Here is a 19,884-nt window from a genome sequence, read left to right as displayed (position 1 = left end):
GGCTGCTCTCCCATCTGTGACTGAGACCAGCCTGTCAATCAGGCCAGTCAGTCGGATGGCAAACCAACAAAAAAAGACATCAAAATCATAAGGACGCCCAACAAACCCACATTTCCGGGTTTCCTGTCCACAATTTGACCCCCCGCCCTCTTCTCGGCTCAGGCAAAATCATGCCTTATGCCTCTATTAATAAAGCCCAAGATCCCATATGCCTTGTTAACAGCCTTCTCAACTTAGCCTGCCGCCTTCAAAGATTTGTTTATGTGCACTCCAGGTCTCTCTGTTCCTGCACCCCCTTTAAAATTATACCATTTAGTTTATATTGCCTCTCCTCATTCTTCCTACCAAAATGTATCATTTCACACTTCTCTGCATCTGTAGGAATAATTTTAATACCTTGCGGTGAAGTGCTCATCTGTCAGCAGAGGTGAGAGAAACTTCAGGTGCTCCATGTAAGAATATCACACAAGCAATTGGCACAACATTAGTGTATTGGCTTAAGTGCAGTTTTATTTTGCAGTGTGTAATGGTGCCGATGTGATCAATATGTCTGATAACAGCACTGATTAAAAGCACAGCTCACAGATCAGCAGCAATATCACTGATTAGTCTTTCTATAAATGGTCACGAGCCCAGCGGTGTACCCTGAGCCCAGTTCTGGCTTCAGTAAAACTATTTGCCAATGATCGATCTGTTGCTCCACAACTTTGGTCCACAGCCCCTTGTTCTCCAGTTCTTCCATGGAAGCCAGCAGCTGCTGCATGTAATTGCTGCCATCTTTTTTTGCTGTTAAACAGAGATATGCTCCTGGAAAACGGGAAAACACTGGTCAAATATCTCATTTACAAATTCCAAACACTATTCACAAGTCACTAACTTTTCTTTCCTGTGTGCAGTATGTTACACTCACCTGCATTAAATTTACTCTGCCATTGTTTTGCACACTTATTTATTTTGTCCAACTTGTTCTGTATTTTCTAAGCTGTTCCTGCCACTTCCACTGCCCTACCCAGTTTGATATAATCTGAAAATTTGACTACTTTGCATTGAGTTTCTGTAAATTAGAAACAGTAAGGGTCCTGGCACAGAGCCCTGAGGTACCCCGCTCAGTACTTGCACCCCCATTCCAACATAAATCCTCTAAGGTCACATCTTATTCTCATTTGAGCCAGTTTCTTCTCCATTCACAAGATTTACTCTGAATCCCTGCAACTCTGAGTTTGACTAATAGTGGCTGATTTTAACTTGGCCTAAATTGGCATTAATGCGGTGGCAGTGGCCTCAAAATGGGGGCATTGGACTTACTGCCCCGCCCTCTGCAATTTTTAAAGGGGCCTACTGCTGGGCGGCTGAAATGCCCGCCTGTTACAGCGGCAGGTATTTTTAATATGCAAACTAGGTCCTTTGATGTACATAGAACCCCGAATGCCATTTTAGGAGAGTTGAGGGTGGAGCATGTGCTGTGCACGCTCCATCCAGTTTTACTGGAGGTACTGTCGAAGAGGACCAAAAATAATCTGGGCCGCTGCCGCTCGGCCTCTCTCACTACCATCTCCCCCACCTTCCCCGCAGGACTTACCTTGCTGCTGCCCAGGCAGCCTCCAAGCCACCCGATACTGCACCAACCTGAATCCAGCGTGCATTCGCATAATTGAATAACCTCTATCTTTACTCTCCCATTGTGGTTGTGTAATTGCGGATTGCTCGCCGGTTCTATAGAAATGGCTCTGGCCTCTTCTCTCCCCACACAGGGGGGGCAGTGATTGCTCGGGCTCCGCTGCTCGGCCGCCCAAAATGGGAACTTTGTCAAAAGACTTTTGGAAATCAAGGTACAGAACGTAGTCAGGCCTGCCACGGACCACTTGGGATGTCACTTCCGCAAAGAAGTCATGGAGGTTAATCAGGCAGGATCATTGCCTTGTGAATGCTCTTCTTTGACTTTGAAAGGCAGCAGAATAATGCTTGACTAGATTGTCATTTAGGCTAAAACCAGCAAACAAATTTATTAAACAGTAAAGGAATAAATGGACTTCAGCATTGTTGGGTGGGAGGAGGCTCATATGGAGCATAAACAATGGCATAGACCAGTTGGGTCGAATGGCCTGTTTCTGTGCTGTATATTCTGTGTAATTCTTTGTAAAGCATTGACACAACATGGATTTTACAGTAGTTGTTAAAAATCTTTGAGTAACTAGAAAATAACAAATAGCACTGAACTATAATCTATAAAATATTCTTGCATGACAGTTCATTTTTTTTTCTCACCATCCACAGAAGTTGCATGGCCTGATTGTCTGCCTCCAAACACTTCAGATGGACTCTCCAATTTAAACCAGGCAGACACAGAAATATATTGCAAAAAAACAACCAGGACCAATCTAATTTAAATTACTGCCTGTTAAACTTCAAAAGAGGAGCCAGTTCAAGTATGTATTTGAACAAATCCCATAAAATGTATATATTTGAATTGAATGGCTTGGCCCCTCCCTCAGACAGCTAGCTCAGACAAAATGACTACATTGTGCTGTTACTGTTCTCTAGGGCATTTTTATTTGAGTCAAACTGTTTTTAATCCATTATGTACTGTGGCAGAATTAAAGAAGCCAACACCATGCTACATCCTCGACAAAAATACAGCCGTTAGCAGTAACTCCTTCTGAGTGGTGTAGTGAGCAGCACAGCTCATGAGAAAATATGTAAGGAATCTTACAACACCAGGTTATAGTCCAACAGTTTTATTTGAAAATCACAAGCTTTCGGAGGCTTTCTCCTTCGTCACCAGTCCATCACCGGCATCTCCACATCATGAGAAAATATGGGAGTGTATTGACACCAAGCTCCTGACTACAGAATGCGCACATACCATACTCATGGAATAGTCGTTCTACTGGTTTGAGGTGTGGATCCTCTTTACAAGCTAACTGAGTCGCCACTTAATGCTGGATATATCAACACAATCTACCATGCTCAGCCTCCAGGTAATGCCTTATATCAGTTGTCATGTCAGGCCTCAGAGCTTCATCATCAGGTACATGACAAACATCTGCCGTCTGTTTGGTGGAAGGATCTTCCCAGGACAGCACAAAGCATCGTGGGAAAGGCCCGATGTGAGCATTTAAAACAGCGCTGGGGAATCGGAGTGGTTACAGAGCGGAGCAAAAACTTGCATTCATATAGCATTTTAATGTAAACAACCCAAGGTGCTTCACAGGAGCAAATATCAAACAAAATTTGACGCTGAGCCACATAAGATCTTAGGACAGGCGACCAAAAGCTTGGTCAAAGAGATTGGTTTTAGGAACACCTTAAAGGAGGAGAGAGAGAGGTGGAGAGATTTGTGGAGGGAATTCCAGAGCTTAGGGCCTAGGTAGCTGGAGGCACGGCCGCCAATGTGCAGCGATTAAAAATCGGGGATGCACAAGAGGCCAGAATTGGAGGAACACAGAGATCTCGGAAGGCTGTAGGGCTGGAGGAGGTTACAGAGATAGGGAGAGGCGAAGCCATGGAGTGATTTGGAAACATGGATGAGAATTTTAAAATTGAGGCATTCCCGGATCGGGAGCCAGTGTAGGTCAGCGAGCACAGGAGTGATGGGTGAACAGGACTTGTTGCGAGTTACGATTCAGGCAGCAGAGTTGTTGAATGAGCTCAAGTTCATGGAGGGTGGAAGATGGGAGGAGAGCATTGGAATAGTCAAGTATAGAGGTAACAAAGGCATGGATGAGGGTTTCAGCAGCAGATGAGCTGAGGCGGGGCAGAAACGGACACTGTTACGGTGGTGGAAGTAGGCAGTCTTGGTGATGGAGCGGATATGGGGTCGGAAGGACGGGGGGATCGGGGCAGCAGTGCCCGAGGGAAGGCTATGTGTTTAATTGTGTATTCACTCTTTGATGTTTAGTTATATAGTATATTAAGGGGCTACTTAATTTAAAGCAAAGAATTAATACATAAGAGGCAAAGGCAAAACCCAAACTATAGCTTGAAGTAAATGGACGCAACAGGCCAAATATACTAAACTGACCAATATAAGTAACGAATAGAAACCAAATTAAATCCATCTGATAATCATAATTTAGTAAAGATAAATGAGCACTTGGGATAAATGAGTAACTGCTGTACAATAACTAAATAAATAGACTCAATAATGGTGGTACCAGCAGTGTGTCGGGACTGCAGAATGTGGGAATTTGTGGATGTGAGTCTGTCCCAGGTGACCACACTTGTGGGAAATGTCTATGTCTTGAGTCACTCCGGCTCAAAATCGTTGAGCGGGAGTTAGAGACACTCCGACACATAAGGGAAGGGGAGGAATATCTGGATGGTTTACTGCAGAACACAGTCACACCACATAGAGAGATACAGGTACAGGAATAGGAGTGTTAGCCAAATAGTAGTTACCGTGTCTCTAGAAATAATTTGGGTTCAGGCCTGTCGGATCAGATACGACTAATATACACACACACACACACACACACACACACAATATATAAAATATATATATTAAAATCAATGTTAGCCTTATTTGTGAAAGTCCTAAAAATCAACAAAGCAGCAACATTTCGTAACAGTAAGAATGTACCTTGCTATTTTCCGCTACGAGGCAATCTTACCCAGCACAGGACACAGCAATCACAATGATGCACTCTCTGTCCACGAAACTGTGCCAGCTGAGGTCTTTCCATGGAGGATTCCCACAGTGTAGTCACTGTAGCTGGTCCGTCATCTATCACTGGGAACCTGGCAGCCGCGAAGTCTCTTCCTTAATTATGTATCTCTTTTAGCACCAGTGCGTCTGTTCCTAACTCTCTTTCCACCTTTCCATGCTAATTTTACCTTGATGTTTTCACGTTAGGTGCCTATGATGCGCTAAGTCAATAAAGAGCCTTTTTTATATCCTGCTATCCCTACCTCTTCACTTGCAGTGGCTCAGTTGGTAACATTATAGCTTTGAATCAGAAGACTGTGGGTTCAACTCCCTACCTAACAGCACTGTGGGAGAACCTTCACCACACGGACTGCAGCGGTTCAAGAGGCGGCTCACCACCACCTTCTCAAGGGCAATTAGGGATGGGCAATAAATGCCGGACTCGTCAGCAACGCCCACATCCCATCAACATCCTGGGGGGTCACCGTTGACCAGAAACTTAACTGGACCAGCCACATAAATACTGTGGCTACAAGGGCAGGTCAGAAGCTGGGTATTCTGTGGCGTGTGACTCACCTCCTGACTCCCCAAAGCCTTTCCACCATCTACAAGGCACAAGTCAGGAGTGTGATGGAATACTCTCCACTTGTCTGGATGAGTGCAGCTCCAACAACACTCAAGAAGCTCGACACCATCCAGGACAAAATAGCCCGCTTGATTGGCACCCCATCCACCACCCTAAACGTTTACTCCCTTCACCACCGGCACACCGTGGCTGCAGTGTGTACCATCTACAGGATGCACTGCAGCAACTCGCCAAGGCTTCTTCGACAGCACCTCCCAAACCTGCGACCTCTACCACCTAGAAGGACAAGGGCAGCAGGCACATGGGAACAACACCACCTGCACTTTCCTCTCCAAGTCACACACCATCCCGACTTGGAAATATATCGCCGTTCCTTTATCGGAGCTGGGTCAAAATCCTGGAAATCCTTATCTAACAGCACTGTGGGAGAACCTTCACCACACGGACTGCAGCGGTTCAAGAGGTGGCTCATCACCACCTTCTCAAGGACAATTAGGGATGGGCAATAAATGCTGGCCTTGCCAGCGGCACCCACATCCCATGAACTGCATGCGGGCTCGGACTGCTTCATTATTTGAGAGGTTGCGAATGGAACTGAACATTTGCAAATCCCTCCATGACCTCGCCCCACTGTGCTGTACGCACCCTCTCCAGCCATAAGTTCCAGGCTTCACCCTATACCTATGTGCTACTGTGTGTTCCCCTCCCTCCGCTTCTGCACTGTTGGTGGCAGATCTTTTGGCCACCAAGGCCTGTGCGCTAGGAACCTCTTTCTAAACCCCTGCCTTGCCGCATCTCCTCGAAAGCCTCCTCAAAATCTGTCTCTGACTCTGCTATGCCTGACCCTGTTCCAAATTGTGTGACTATGTGCTCCCTCGCCCCCTTTTGTGATAAACCTTGCATGTTTACTACGATGAAGTGGCTACATAAGTGTATTTGTTACATTGGATTACATAGGTGAGACTTTCTGCTCACCTGGCTTGGTGACTCTCAGCAGTTCTGGAAGCACATCTGGAGACAGAAGTCCACTGGACAGAGCACCGACAACTATCACTAAATCGTAGGTATCTGGAACATTTCAAAACAAAAATCCCAAACTGTATTCTACCTGCACTGATAACAGTTGTATATTGCAGTCTGTATATTACAGTCCCTATTGCTTAAATGCCCAGTGCCATTACTCACACCGCGGTAATGACCAACAACCTGATCTTATACTTTTATTATTCCAAAACCTGTAGTACAAAACGAGTACCAAACCGTGTTGCATCGGGAAATACGCTGCAATTCTGCGCTGTTTTCCGAGGCGTGCAGAACGTGGACATTCTTTGCTCATCTTTTAGACTGAGCTGGTTTATGAATGGTGGAGGTTAAATGCCCAAAATATTGTATAGATTATGCAGAGCAATGTAAAAGAATCAACATCTTTTACAGGAGTGCGTGCAAACACGTAACTAAACAGCCTTAATTATATGTTTAAAATCAAGATTTTATACATTATAAAATAGGGAGCTATAAATTGCTGTTTTGCTAGTTATCTATGTTCAATAAATCAGCGATAAGAAAAGGGAGTCCTAACAGGGTGCATTGTAGGAACTGGCTTTTTTGTGCTGAGGATGCGGCCAAAAGGTTTGACATTTACATAATTCTGAAATGCCAGTGATCATGATATTATTGCATGGCTTCCCTTGTGACGTTGATAAAAGTTTAGTTCAAATTTTTTACAACTCGCTAGGCACATAAACTTCTTACAGCTTTTCCCGTGAAATCTGACGAGAGGGAGAGTTACAAGGGGTTAATTTCACTAAGACCAGTTGGTCATTAAAAGCTCAGTAGTCTGCGCTTGTGTGCCAGAATCATTATCAAACCTAATTACAAAAGAATGAAGGGGAGATTGCCCTTTTAAACACGCCTGTTGCTTTTTCTTGCAACGCTTGAGATTTGGGGAATAGATCAAATGAAGCCCGCTTTGACAGCAGACGAATGTAACATTACAACCACCACTGGACTTAATGACAGATAATCACACTTTAACCAGGTGCCAACAGCTGCTGAACTGCCGGAAGGTCAAGGGTAGCAGGCACATGGGGACAACACCACCGGCCAATTCCCCTCCAAGTCACACACCATCCCGACTTGGAAATATATACGGCAAGTATATTCTTCCTTAGATGAAGAGACCAAAACTGTACTCAGTACTCCCTGGGTCAAAATCCTGGAACTCCCTAACAGCACTGTGGGAGAACCTTCACCACACGGACTGCAGCGGTTCAAGAAGGCGGCTCACCACCACCACCTTCTCAAGGGCAATTAGGGATGAGCAATAAATGCTGGCCTTGCCAGCGACGCCCACATCCCATGAATGAAAAAAAAGTCGCTTATTACGATTTGCGGGCCTAAGATCATGGAATCCAGACGAGTGCCATTTGCCTGATATAGGCAGCTGTCCGTCAGAAGCCACTGTGAGGATTGGTTAATGGACAGAAAACAGAGTAGGAATAAACGGGTCATTTTCAGGTTGGCAGGTTGTAACTAGTGAGGTGCCACAAGAATCAGTGCTTGGGTCTTGGCTGTTTACAATGTATATCAAAGGGAAATCGTGATTGACAAATTTATTAGAGTTTTTTTTGACAATGTAACTAGCAGGGTAGATAAGGGGGAAGGAAACCAGTGGATGTAGTATATTTGGATTTTCAAAAGGCATTCGATAAGGCGTCACGTAAAAGGTTGTTACACAACATGAGGGCTCATGGGGTTGGGGGTAATATATTAACATGGATAGAGGATTGGTTAATGGACAGAAAACAGAGAGCAGGAATAAACGGGTCATTTTCAAGTTAGCAGGCTGTAGCTAGTGGAGTGCCGCAAGGATCAGTGCTTGGGCCTCAGCTATTTACAATCCATATTAATGACTTGGATGAAGGGACCGAGTGTAAAGTATTAAAGTTTGCTGACGATACAAAGCTAGGTGGGAATGTAAGCTGTGAGGAGGATGCAAAGAGTCTGTAAAGGGATATAAACAGATTAAGTGAGGGGGCAAGAAGGTGGCAGGTGGATTATAATGTGGGGAAATGTGAGGTTATTCACTTTGATAGGAAGAATAGAAAAACAGAATATTTTTTAAAAATCAGAAACTATTAAATGTTGGTGTCATTTTTGAAAGATTTGGGTGTCCTCTTACAAGAAACACAAAAAGTTAACATGCAGGTACAGCAAGCAATTAGGAAGGCAAATGGCATGTTGGCCTTTATTGCAAGGGGGTTGGAGTACAAGAGTAAGAAAGTCTTACTACAATTGTAGGGCTTTGGTGAGACCTCACCTGGAGTACTGTGTACAGTTTTGGTCTCTTTATCTAAGGAAGGATATACTTGCCTTTAGAGGCAGTGCAACGAAGGTTCACTAGATTGATTCCTGGGATGAGAGGGTTGTCCTATGAGGAGAGATTGAGTAGAATGGGCCTACATTCTCTGGAGTTTAGAAGAATGAGAGGTGATCTCATTGAAACATACAAGATTCTGAGGGGGCTTAACAGGGTAGATGCTGAGAGGTTATTTCCCCAGGCTGGAGAGTCTAGAACTAGAGGGCATACTCTCAGTATAAGGGATCGGCCATTTAAGACTGAGATGAGGAGGAATTTCTTCACTCAGAGAGTTGTGGATCTTTGGAATTCTCTACTCGAGGCCTGTGGATACTGAGTCGTAGAGTGAGATAGATAAATTTTTGGACACTAGGGGAATTAAGGGATATGGGGATCGGGCAGGAAAGTGGAGTTGAGGTCGAAGATCAGCCATGATCTTATTGAATGCGGAGCAGGCTCGAGGGCTGGATAGCCTACTCCTATTTCTTATGTTCTTATCAATTACTTAGATGAGGGGTCCAAGTTTGCTGACGATACAAAGCTAGGTGGGAAAGTAAACGGTGAGGAGGACGCAAAGAGGCTCCAAAGGGATATAGACAGGTTAAGTGAGTGGGCAAGAAGGTAGCAGATGGAGTATAATGTGGGGAAATGTGAAATTATCCACTTTGATAGGAAGAATAAAAAAGCAGAATATTTTTTAAAAGGTGAGAGACTAAGAAATGTTGGTAGTCTGAGGGATTTGGGTGTCCTTGTACACAAATCACAGAAAGTTAATATGTGAGTACAGCAAGCAATTAGGAAAGCAAATGGTGTGTTAGCCTTTATTGCAAGGGGGTTGGAGTATAAGAGTAAGGAGGTCTTGCTGCAATTATATGGGGCTCTGGTGAGAACACACTTGGAGCACTGTGTACAGTTTTGCTCTCCTTACCTAAGGAAGGATTCACTTGCCTTAGAGGAGGTGCAACAAAGGTTCACTAGATTGATTTACTAGATTGATTTCTGCAATGAGAGGGTTGTCCTTTGAGGACAGGTTGAGTAGAATGGACCTATGTTCTCTGGAGTTTAAAAGAATGAGAGGTGATCTCATTGAAAGGTATAAAATTCTTAGAGGGCTTGACAGGGTAGATGCTGAGAGGCTATTTCCCCTGGCTAGGGTCATAATCTCAAGATAAGGGATCAGCCATTTAGGACTGAGATGAGGAGGAATTTCTTCACTCAGAGGGTTGTGAATCTTTGGAATTCTCTATCCCAGAGGGCTGTGGACGCTCAGTCGTTGAGTACATTCAAGACTGAGATCGCTAGATTTTTGGACACTAAGGGAATTAAGGGATATGGGGATAGGGCGGGAAAGTGGATTTGAGGTAGAATATCAGCCATGATATTGAATGTGGAGCAGGCTCGAGGGGCTGCACGGCCTACTCCTGCTCCTATTTCTTATGTTCTTATGTAGAAGCGAGGACGGTGTAAGTGCTGGAGTCTGTATCTGAATTCACATCTTAATATTGAAATGATGTTCTTTGGCCGCTTAAATAATCATATCCCAAAATCTCCAAAAAAGCATTTTAAAAAGTTAACGTGATAATGAACTAATTGATCAGAGCTGAAATAAAGGGGTTGAGTTTCCGCTTTGGGTGCAATCGGGAAATTGCACTGGTTACGTTAGTTCGTTTCCGATAAAATTCATTTGCATAATCACAAACCTAAAATCTTCAATGATCAAGTGCAATTGGGCAGCATAATAGAACGCAATGGTTTCTTTTTTTCCCTTTTCATTAAAAAGTATTCCTTGATGTATTTAAGAGCGGTAACCTGGTGCAGTTTTATTAATACAGCTGAAAATGGTTTTATCACCAAAAATAAGCATTTTTAATAAGTGTCCAGTCCTCCATCTGTGAGTAACCTGATTTAAAATCACTGAACATAACTTAAAAAAAACCTATACTTGAGAATCCCTACGTGGTCAGTTTTCGGTAAAATATTAAGATGCCTACGTGGCAAAGAAGCAGAATGCAAAATGGTTAGAAAGGGTTAATTAGTTAGTAACTGAGATTGATACAAGTGGCCTGGCCCTCCTGCTGGGCCATATGTTTGCTTAGTCAGCAGGCCTGCATTGTCTTATCAATGATAGGTCTTTGATGTGAGTCAAGGACTGGTCTGAATGTCTCCATGTTTATGGCAGATCAATATAGGGAACGAGCTTAGCCAAAGTTGAAAGACATTCCAGGTTGGGAGATAAGGAACAGAAGGAACAGGGAAGAACATTCCAAGTTGGAAAGTGAGGAAGTTATCCCCTTTGATGTCTAACAGCAGCATGATCAGCACATGGACGATTTATGATTGGTCGGAAATAATGTAACCTCGCATGGCAACCTATGCCCGGCTTATGATTGGTGTTGACCCTCGTTAAGTATGTTCCAACCCTATTCATCTGTATAAAAACGTGTGGATTTCTGTATGTTTTTGTTCTTGCTCTGCCAGCATAGAGGGACTCTATCAGGAGTCCAAATCAATGCTGCAGACTAAGAACCCTGCTATTAAAGATGTGTTGGACTTTAAAATGTATTCGACTTCAGTTATTACTGAACCAGACTGAGGGGAAAGAATCCGGATCGTCATTTGGTGTCAGAAGTGGGATCTTAACGGTCGTTCACCGAGAGTTCGCGGAGTAAGAGGCGGATTGTCTCAGACACGGAGGAAGGAAATGGCGCCCCGATGTAAGTAGTCTTAATTTACTATGTCGGTTTTCCTCCAATCCGTCAGTCTGACGACGAATCGTCCAATCGCTAACACTCGTGTGCGTCCTTACAAGATTCAGGTCAGTCTGGCGAATACACAGATATAGCAGGAAGAGGTCAGTGGTCGAATATCACTGAGGGAATAACTTGTAAGCGGTAGGTCAGTGGTTAATATCACTGAGGGTAGTCAGGGTTTAAGTTCCTGATGATTGGATATAAACAGGAACTATTGATAAAACTTAGATGCCGAAAAAAGGCTCAGGAATTAATTTGGAAAAATAACAGAGGTACCACAGCCAAAGAACTAATTGCTTTATGGAGACAGTACTGTAAAAAAAAATGGATAGAATTAAGTGACTAGACAAATGTTTAAAAGACAGAGACCCGAAAAAGAAAGGTTTTGTTGTTTAAGTGTACTGTCCCTTTAAAAAGCCTGTCTTTGATCAGTGTTTTTTTTTGTCGGTGTTGTGGGCTACGCCCCCTTCTTACTGTGTCTTGTGTGTTTTCTTCCTTTGTGTAATGTATCTGTCTTGTCGTGTGTTTAATTCTGATACTGCTGAATTAAAATTGGAGTTATTGAGGTTAAGTGACCTATTAAATTCTGGTTCTTATAAAGTGTGGGCATGTTAAATTCCAGACATGGGATCTTCAAAAAATTGGCATTTTGATTGTTTATTTTGTGATTGGCTGTGGTTTAAAAAGAGGTTAAAAATTAACGGGATAGATTAAAAAAACTATCAGGATCATTGTGATAGGAAAAGTCGGAAAGCTGGAACAGCTCGGAGCGTTGATTATAATCACATCCACTAAAAGTATGTAAAAAAATAGTGTGCAAAAATATAGTATAAAGCAATCCACAAATGTGAGAAGTAAAAAAATCAGTCAAACCTGTGTGAAGTGAAATTTTGAAGGTGGGAACTTAATCTCAAAAGGGAGAAGGATCAAGTTACTCCTACCACAAGAGCAAGTTAATGTTAACCCCTTCCATCCCAAGAAGCCAGACTGTCATGCCAAGACCAGTTCAAACAGATAGAAATGACCCAGTCGGTTGAGAATTGTCTGAGGCTTGCCCAGAACACAGGTGAACATGAGGTAATAATTGGTATCGGTTATATTGGTAAAATTGTCCCAATCACTCGGAAATGCCAAAGGCTACAATTGACTGAGATATAAGTTTTCACGCTACAGTGAAAAATTGATAAGAAAGGAATGTAAAACAAATCATATGAAAAGGAAGCATAGGTTAGACAATTGGAAGTCCATTACTTGAGCTATGTACTGACACAGGGTACTAAACGCCTATCAGTATGATAAGGAAGTTTTGACAAGTTCTGGGGCTATTCAATTTTATTTGAAATTAATAGTAGAATACAAGATCTGACCAAAGAGGGGAGACCTTCCCTGACAAATTATATAACTCGCATTGAGACTGCTAAGAAAACTCAACAATTAGATCAACACCTCCTAACTCAAGTGTTAAAACAAAGAGCGACATGGAATGGAGGTGGACATCGTAAAAAGAGATAGGCAAATATGGAGACGTAAAGATCTGTGATAAGTGATATAGCAACTGCCTTTGCCTCAGTTGTTAACACCATTGATTTGACAACATTAGATCAAAAGGTCAGAGATTTAGGGTCTCGCATTAAAGATATATTAAAAGATAAATGAAAATACAGATAAGGAATTGTCTGAGGATCAAATGCTGACCATATATTTGCAAAGGATAGCTACAGTGCTAGAAACACATGCCCAAACCATTAATAAATTAATAAAAGAGGAATATAACGTATCTTAGCAGGCGGCTGCTAATGATATCTGCTTAATGTGGTTACATCTTGAAAACACAGAGATCAGGACTTGGAGTTAGAAATTCCAGTCTGCAGCCCTGCGTACATCTGCATGTGGAAGAGACAGTGTTTATTTCAGACAGGCTGCGTGCTTCAGAGAGCGTGGAACTAAGCAATTTCTCTCTCCTGTTTTGTTTTCTAAATTTGTTTCGGGTATAGGGATTATTCCTTTGGATAAATAAATAATAAATGAAGATTTGACAAATTAATCACTTGGGCTCTCAAGAAGAGCCGCAATGGATTTTCTGTGTTTCTTTTAAAACAGGTGACCCTGGTTTTTTTTTGGGACCTGGTGAGTGTTGATGGTGCAGGATTACCAAGAGTAGTTACAAAGTTACGGTGCAACCTTTGCTGGAGAAATTTGGTGCAGGAAACGATCCAGTGGTGTTAAAGATTTAAGACTTTAGCTGCAGACATCAGCAGATACCAAATTTCACAGCGTGGTGATATAAATGATTCTCTTCTTTTGAAAACATTTTGATTTGTTTTGTTTTAGCCTATTTGTTGTCTTCCGAGACAGAATGCTCGAGGTGGGGAGATATGGGAATTTCTCTAAGTCATTGAATTGGGCATGATAAAAAAATCAATCTGGCATAAATATACAATCTAGTGGAAGTCAGGAAAGTGTAGTTGAGAATAGTAAATTGATAGCTTTCTCGTGGAGATATTTGTGTCCTTGCCTATAATGAATAATGAGAAAACTACACTCAATAGCCTGGCCACTACCCTGACATCGGGACCATGCAGGGGGAGATAAGCACTCGAGACACCCCTGATCTTTTTGATAAGATAACCTGAAAACCTAAGAGTGGCTACAGTGGACATAAAAGATACAAATGTATGTTGCCATCATCTGAAACGGAGATCAGGATGAAGAACATGATTACAAAGGCCTATGGCCTGGTGAGCTATTGCAACCACTCTTTAAACAAACCAGTTGCTTTTACAGGACTGAATCCTACAGGACATATGATGTGTGCCATGGAAAATGTTCGGAAATACCATGAGGAAGAAGAGACTGGCCAGCAGAAAGTTAATATCCAAGAACACTAAGCTCATTCCTATGAGATGCTGCTAGTATGCGGAGATACATGAAGAAGATACAGTGAAGAATGAGTCTCAGACAGGCTCAGTTACTTGACAACAGCACAACAGGAAAATGGTTAATGTGGTCCAGGCGAGTGAGAAATCCTTTTAAACAAGGCACTGACACATGGTCCATAGAGAAACCAACTAATTAATGAAACAGTCAGGAAACACTGGTATCAATCAAAAGGACTGAAATTAAAGTAAAGAAGGACACAGTAATTTGGATTTCCAAAATTCAGGGTTAGGTTCCCATCAGTTAACAATAAAATTGGGAGAAACAATATTTAGAAGATATCCGCACGATGGATACAAAATTACAAGATTATGAGGGGCCCAGATAGAGTAGACAGGAAGTACCTGTTTCCCCTAGCAGAGGGTTCAAGAACTAGAGGACGTAGATTTAAGCTGATTGGCTGGAACAAAATTAAAGGGATGTGTTACTAGACATGCTGTCACTGTGTGTCCACATAGTGTTGGACACAGCCTAGAAGCACAGTGTGGGTTTAATAATACCGGTACCAATCGGGATATTAACTGTACCATGGAGGCCCTAGAGGCGGATCTAAAACCCACTTAAGTGGTATATGCCGGAGAGGGCGAATACTGTGTTACAACTAATTTGAAAACGTTTAAATATGCCAATCTAACTTGTGATATTTTAAGTCCAGAATTCTACTCCATTTCTGAAGTCCTGGTTCGGATTGGACCCGAGGAACTGGAAGAGATACACCGGCATAACCTCACCACCTTACAAGTTTCTGAGAATGTCAGAAAGGACTTAAAAGAATATCAGGACACATTTGGGTATCTGACACCCCTGTTGCCTAAATACTTGGAAGCATTGCGAATGGAGATACGCCTCTCCCAGAAGGTTTATTATAACCTACAACAGGACAATAACAACATTAAGCATGACATTGACCAAATTAAAGTCACCACCTGGTGAAATGACCTCTGGAATTTGGGACTGAATATACAGATCCATCTTTGGATTAGATTAGTTTCATATGTATTAGTCGTAGTGCAGTTTGTTGTAATGTGCTTCTTGATTTTCATTGCATGTAATCAATGTAAGCAGAGGATGAAGGGTTTGGCAAAGGCAGTAAAACAGAGCCTGGGTGAGAATGTCCCCATTGTCTCTGTGGTTTCAACTAAGAACACATCTGAATGGTACCGGGAGTAGCACCCGCTGGGGTAAGGTGCATGTAAAAGGGAAGACAATTATAGTTCGATAGGATTATCAGATGCTCTGCCTCTCTTCCACCCGGACTGGTGGCCAACACGAAGGGAACCTGGTTAAGATGAGGTACAGCATCTAACGGGATATTGTAGGGAGAATTTGGATTAAGGGATATAATGGGGAGGGCACCAATTCACAGGTGTAAAATGGTCTGAAAGGTACCATTCAGTCCAGTTAGGCTGGAAACAAAATATAAAGCACCATAGGATATTTGACTATGTTAGCCTTTTCAAACTAACATGAATAGGTTTAGCTGACCAAGGACATTCGCAGCCTACTTGAGAGATGTTTAGAAGGAGTCTGTTCCTGAGAACAGATAAGAGTACAAAGGCGTATTGATGAAACATGTCTGTGTTCTATTGGGACTTCTCTAGTTCAAGGGCTAGTCATATTCATTGTTATAATTCTTATAGTTTATTGCTTACTTAAATGTTGCTGCGCTGCAGAACCTGCAGAACCAGTGAGCACCGTAATAATTGGTTATCATAAAATGATAAAAGGGGGGAATGAGAATCCCTACGTGGTCAGTTTTCGGTAAAATATTAAGATGCCTACGTGGCAAAGAAGCAGAATGCAAAATGGTTAGAAAGGGTTAATTAGTTAGTAACTGAGATTGATACAAGTGGCCTGGCCCTCCTGCTGGGCCATATGTTTGCTTAGTCAGCAGGCCTGCATTGTCTTATCAATGATAGGTCTTTGATGTGAGTCAAGGACTGGTCTGAATGTCTCCATGTTTATGGCAGATCAATATAGGGAACGAGCTTAGCCAAAGTTGAAAGACATTCCAGGTTGGGAGATAAGGAACAGAAGGAACAGGGAAGAACATTCCAAGTTGGAAAGTGAGGAAGTTATCCCCTTTGATGTCTAACAGCAGCATGATCAGCACATGGACGATTTATGATTGGTCGGAAATAATGTAACCTCGCATGGCAACCTATGCCCGGCTTATGATTGGTGTTGACCCTCGTTAAGTATGTTCCAACCCTATTCATCTGTATAAAAACGTGTGGATTTCTGTATGTTTTTGTTCTTGCTCTGCCAGCATAGAGGGACTCTATCAGGAGTCCAAATCAATGCTGCAGACTAAGAACCCTGCTATTAAAGATGTGTTGGACTTTAAAATGTATTCGACTTCAGTTATTACTGAACCAGACTGAGGGGAAAGAATCCGGATCGTCATACTAAACCATTAACTAGCTTCATTGGTGTACACTAGTCAGTTTCTTAGTAAATTAAATATTTTTTGATATGAAAAAACTTTTAAAACATGCTGACCAGTGCCTGCGTGCCTAAGGAAATGAGCCCAATTTGAAGAACCTTCCCAAACCAACGCACTTAGTGGAAACTCGCAATTTCCACCTGGGGGCTTGGCCAGTTTTGTGGGCAGGGCCTGATCCAGGCGCAATGAATCTTGAACCAGCGTAAAAGATCGTGGAAAGCATGAGCGGAAGTGGTTTTGGGCACAACTCACGTTTAAAATTCCCCGATCTTTTGCCTGGTTTGGCCGATTCCGCTGATGTTACTGGCATCTACCACAAAATGTTCAAATTATTTATTTAATGAAGATTTCAACTTACTCTTCATTTCCCATCCTTGGCCCCTGGAGATGACTTGAGGACTTAGATGAGCCCTTGTCAGTAGATGCCATATCCTTTGCCATGATAAGGTAATAAGGTATCAAAACAAAATGTTCCGCAAATTTTTCAGCAATGAAATTCACATTGCAGCAAGTAACCAATCCAAAGTGTGGATTCCCTTTAATGTTTGATTCCTAGAAAGTTAATTATTGATTTATTGGCCCAAAGGATTAAAAAATGATTAGAATCGAAATTACACGAGGGCCAGTGTTTCATTCTTCATCTTGCCTAATTGATTCAATGGAATCAATATGAATGCAATTCAAACTGTGGTTTCAGTTATTTAGAATGGGTCGGACTGAAGTTTTTGAGTAAACACTTGATCCAATTTGCAGACTTACGAGAAGAACCGAAATATAGGAACTGTCTGTCAGAATAAAAGAAGTGCAGGATATTCAGAGGAGGATATTGAGAACGGATTTGTTACCTGAAGATACAGGCAGTGGTTTATCTGGAACGATCAGACACTTTTTCAGACTCTGATACAGACTTTTGGAATCAGCCACCTTCAGCATTGCTTCACTGCCATCTATTCCATGGAAGTTCTTAAATCCTAAAATCTGCAACTAAAGAAACCAGATTTAAAAAGCTTTGTTGCACTCTTAACCTTCTCTCATCGTTATTACCTCATTTCTATTTTATAAACCTTTCCATAAATCGATAAGAATGATACAGAATTTTCAGTTCCACTATTTACTTTGCTTTACTCAGAAGGAGGTTCTCTGGCTAAAGCAGGCATGAGGACTGATCAGTAGTGGCAATGGGACTGTCAATCACTGCTCCTAGTTCAGACTTACCAATCCGATCACAAGATGATCACTTCTCTCTAATCCAGTGGAGACACCTAAGCAGAGAGTCAGCAACAGCTCTTGGTTAAGCTGCGAATGGAACGCTGTGCAGCGGGGGTGATTTTTGTCTTCATTACGTCCTGTAAACTGGCGCACGTGGGGCAGAACTTTTGGAACACCAGCTCACTGCCCAATGTGCACATTGACGCTGGAAAAATAATCAAAGCCAGGAAGCAGGCGGGACTTTCGTTATGACATTAAAATTATTGGCTGATGTTATTTTTTCCTGCATGCTATTTTCTGACCACTACAATTGGGGTTGGGGGGGTGTCGTTAGAACGTGACAAGATTACATTGGCAGTTTCCATTATAAAAATTTATAATGATAAAAGTTGATGGGATACGTGCGCAGACCTATGGGGGGGGGGGGAGGGGGTACATTTCCACAGATGTTCTCCTGCTGTAATTTTGGCAGGAGAGCCATGGAAACCCGAAAAAACAGGCATTTTTCCCAGCTTTCTGCAGAAGTTATGCAGACAAGCCGGCGAACTCTTGCAGAAATTCACCCCTAGGATTTTGAATATATTACAGAAAGAAAACCAGAGGCTGGGGATGCAGAATTTCTCCCAATATGTGTCAGGACGCAGAAGCAGAAAATCTGCTCTGTAGTTACGGATCACTTAATGAAGTTGGCTCAGGCACTTCCCTGTATCAATCTCACTGCTGAGCCGGTGGCTCGGGTGTGGGGTCACTTCTTCTGATTATACGGATTCCCGGGTAGGGATATACAGAGAGGGAGAGGTGGATTTTGAGACTCACTGGATTCATAAGTTGGAGTGAAGTGTCACACACTGTCACTTACTATCCAATAGGGTATTTAAATCTAGAAAGTTTGGCATTGTGACCAGTTCTGGGGCAGGAGGGACCTGTACAAGATGGATGGTTGCACCTCAACAGGGCTGGGACCAATGTCCTGGCGGGGAAGTGAACTAGTGCTGTGGGGGGAGGGTTTAAACTAATTTGACAGGGGGAGGGGCACCATGATGAAGCATTAGGGAAGAGAAACAAGGTGCACAGAGGACTGGGAGAAATGAACATCATTACAATAAAGAGTAGTTCAAAAATAGGAGAGGTCAGATAGGGGAATTGCGAAGCAGACTAAGATGGTTTTGGAGTGCATATGTGTAAATGCATGGAGTGTGGTAAATAAGGTTGGTGAGCTGTAGACACAAGTAGTCACATGGGATTATGATATAGTGGCAATAACGGAAACCTGGCTCAAACAAGGGGAGGATTGGATACTTAATATTCCTGGCTACAATGTATTCAGGAAAGATAGGGAAGGAAAAAGTTGGTGGGGGGAGGGTGGCAGTATTGACTGAAGATATGGTTACAGCACTGGAAAGGGATGATGTAGTTGCGGGTTCAAAGACAGAATCTATTTGGTTAGAATTAAAGAACAGAGGAGCTACTAGACTGCTGGGTGTATATGATAGGCCTCGAAATAGTGGGAAGGAGATGGAAGGGCAAATTGTAGAAAGATGCAAGAACTTCAGGTAGTGATAATGGGGCACTTTAATTATCCCCATATAGGCTGGGAAAATAACAGTATCAAGGACAAAGAGGGGGAGGAATTCCTGAAATGTGTACAAGAGAACTTTTTTGATCAATATGTTTCCAGCCCAACAAGGAAGGAAGCAGTGCTGGATCTAGTTCTGGGAAATGAAATGGGGCAAGTGGAGCATGTTTCAGCGGGGGACCATTTAGGAAATAGTGATCGCAATATCATTAAGTTTAGAGTCGTTATGGAAAAGGATAAGGAACAATCAAATGTGAAAATACTCAACTGGAGGAGGGCTAATTTCAGTAGTTGAAAAGGGATTTGCCCAGGTGGATTGGAATCAAAGATTGGCAGGTAAAACAGTAAATGAGCAATGGCAGGCCTTCAAAGAAGAG

The 19,884-nt window shown here is 42.5% G+C and overlaps 1 protein-coding gene across 1 annotated transcript in view; it reads right to left on the bottom strand.

The window, feature by feature from the left end:
* Window positions 1-512: 512 nt before the first annotated feature.
* Window positions 513-19,884, bottom strand: part of LOC137344666 (methyltransferase-like protein 27) — a 33,917-nt gene continuing 14,545 nt past the window's right edge. Inside the window, exons 3-5 of the mRNA XM_068007788.1 lie at window positions 17,568-17,706; window positions 6,207-6,299; window positions 513-807 (exon numbers count right to left, since the gene is read on the bottom strand). Of these exons, the coding sequence (XP_067863889.1) occupies window positions 599-807; window positions 6,207-6,299; window positions 17,568-17,706 (441 nt within the window). The 3' untranslated portion in view covers window positions 513-598. The remainder of the gene's footprint in view (window positions 808-6,206; window positions 6,300-17,567; window positions 17,707-19,884) is intronic.

The sequence above is a fragment of the Heptranchias perlo genome, chromosome 27 (assembly GCF_035084215.1).
Source record: "Heptranchias perlo isolate sHepPer1 chromosome 27, sHepPer1.hap1, whole genome shotgun sequence".
NCBI classification, from domain to species: Eukaryota; Metazoa; Chordata; class Chondrichthyes; order Hexanchiformes; family Hexanchidae; genus Heptranchias; species Heptranchias perlo.
Note: the sequence above shows the minus strand (reverse complement) of the source record. Positions and strands in the feature narration are given on the sequence as shown.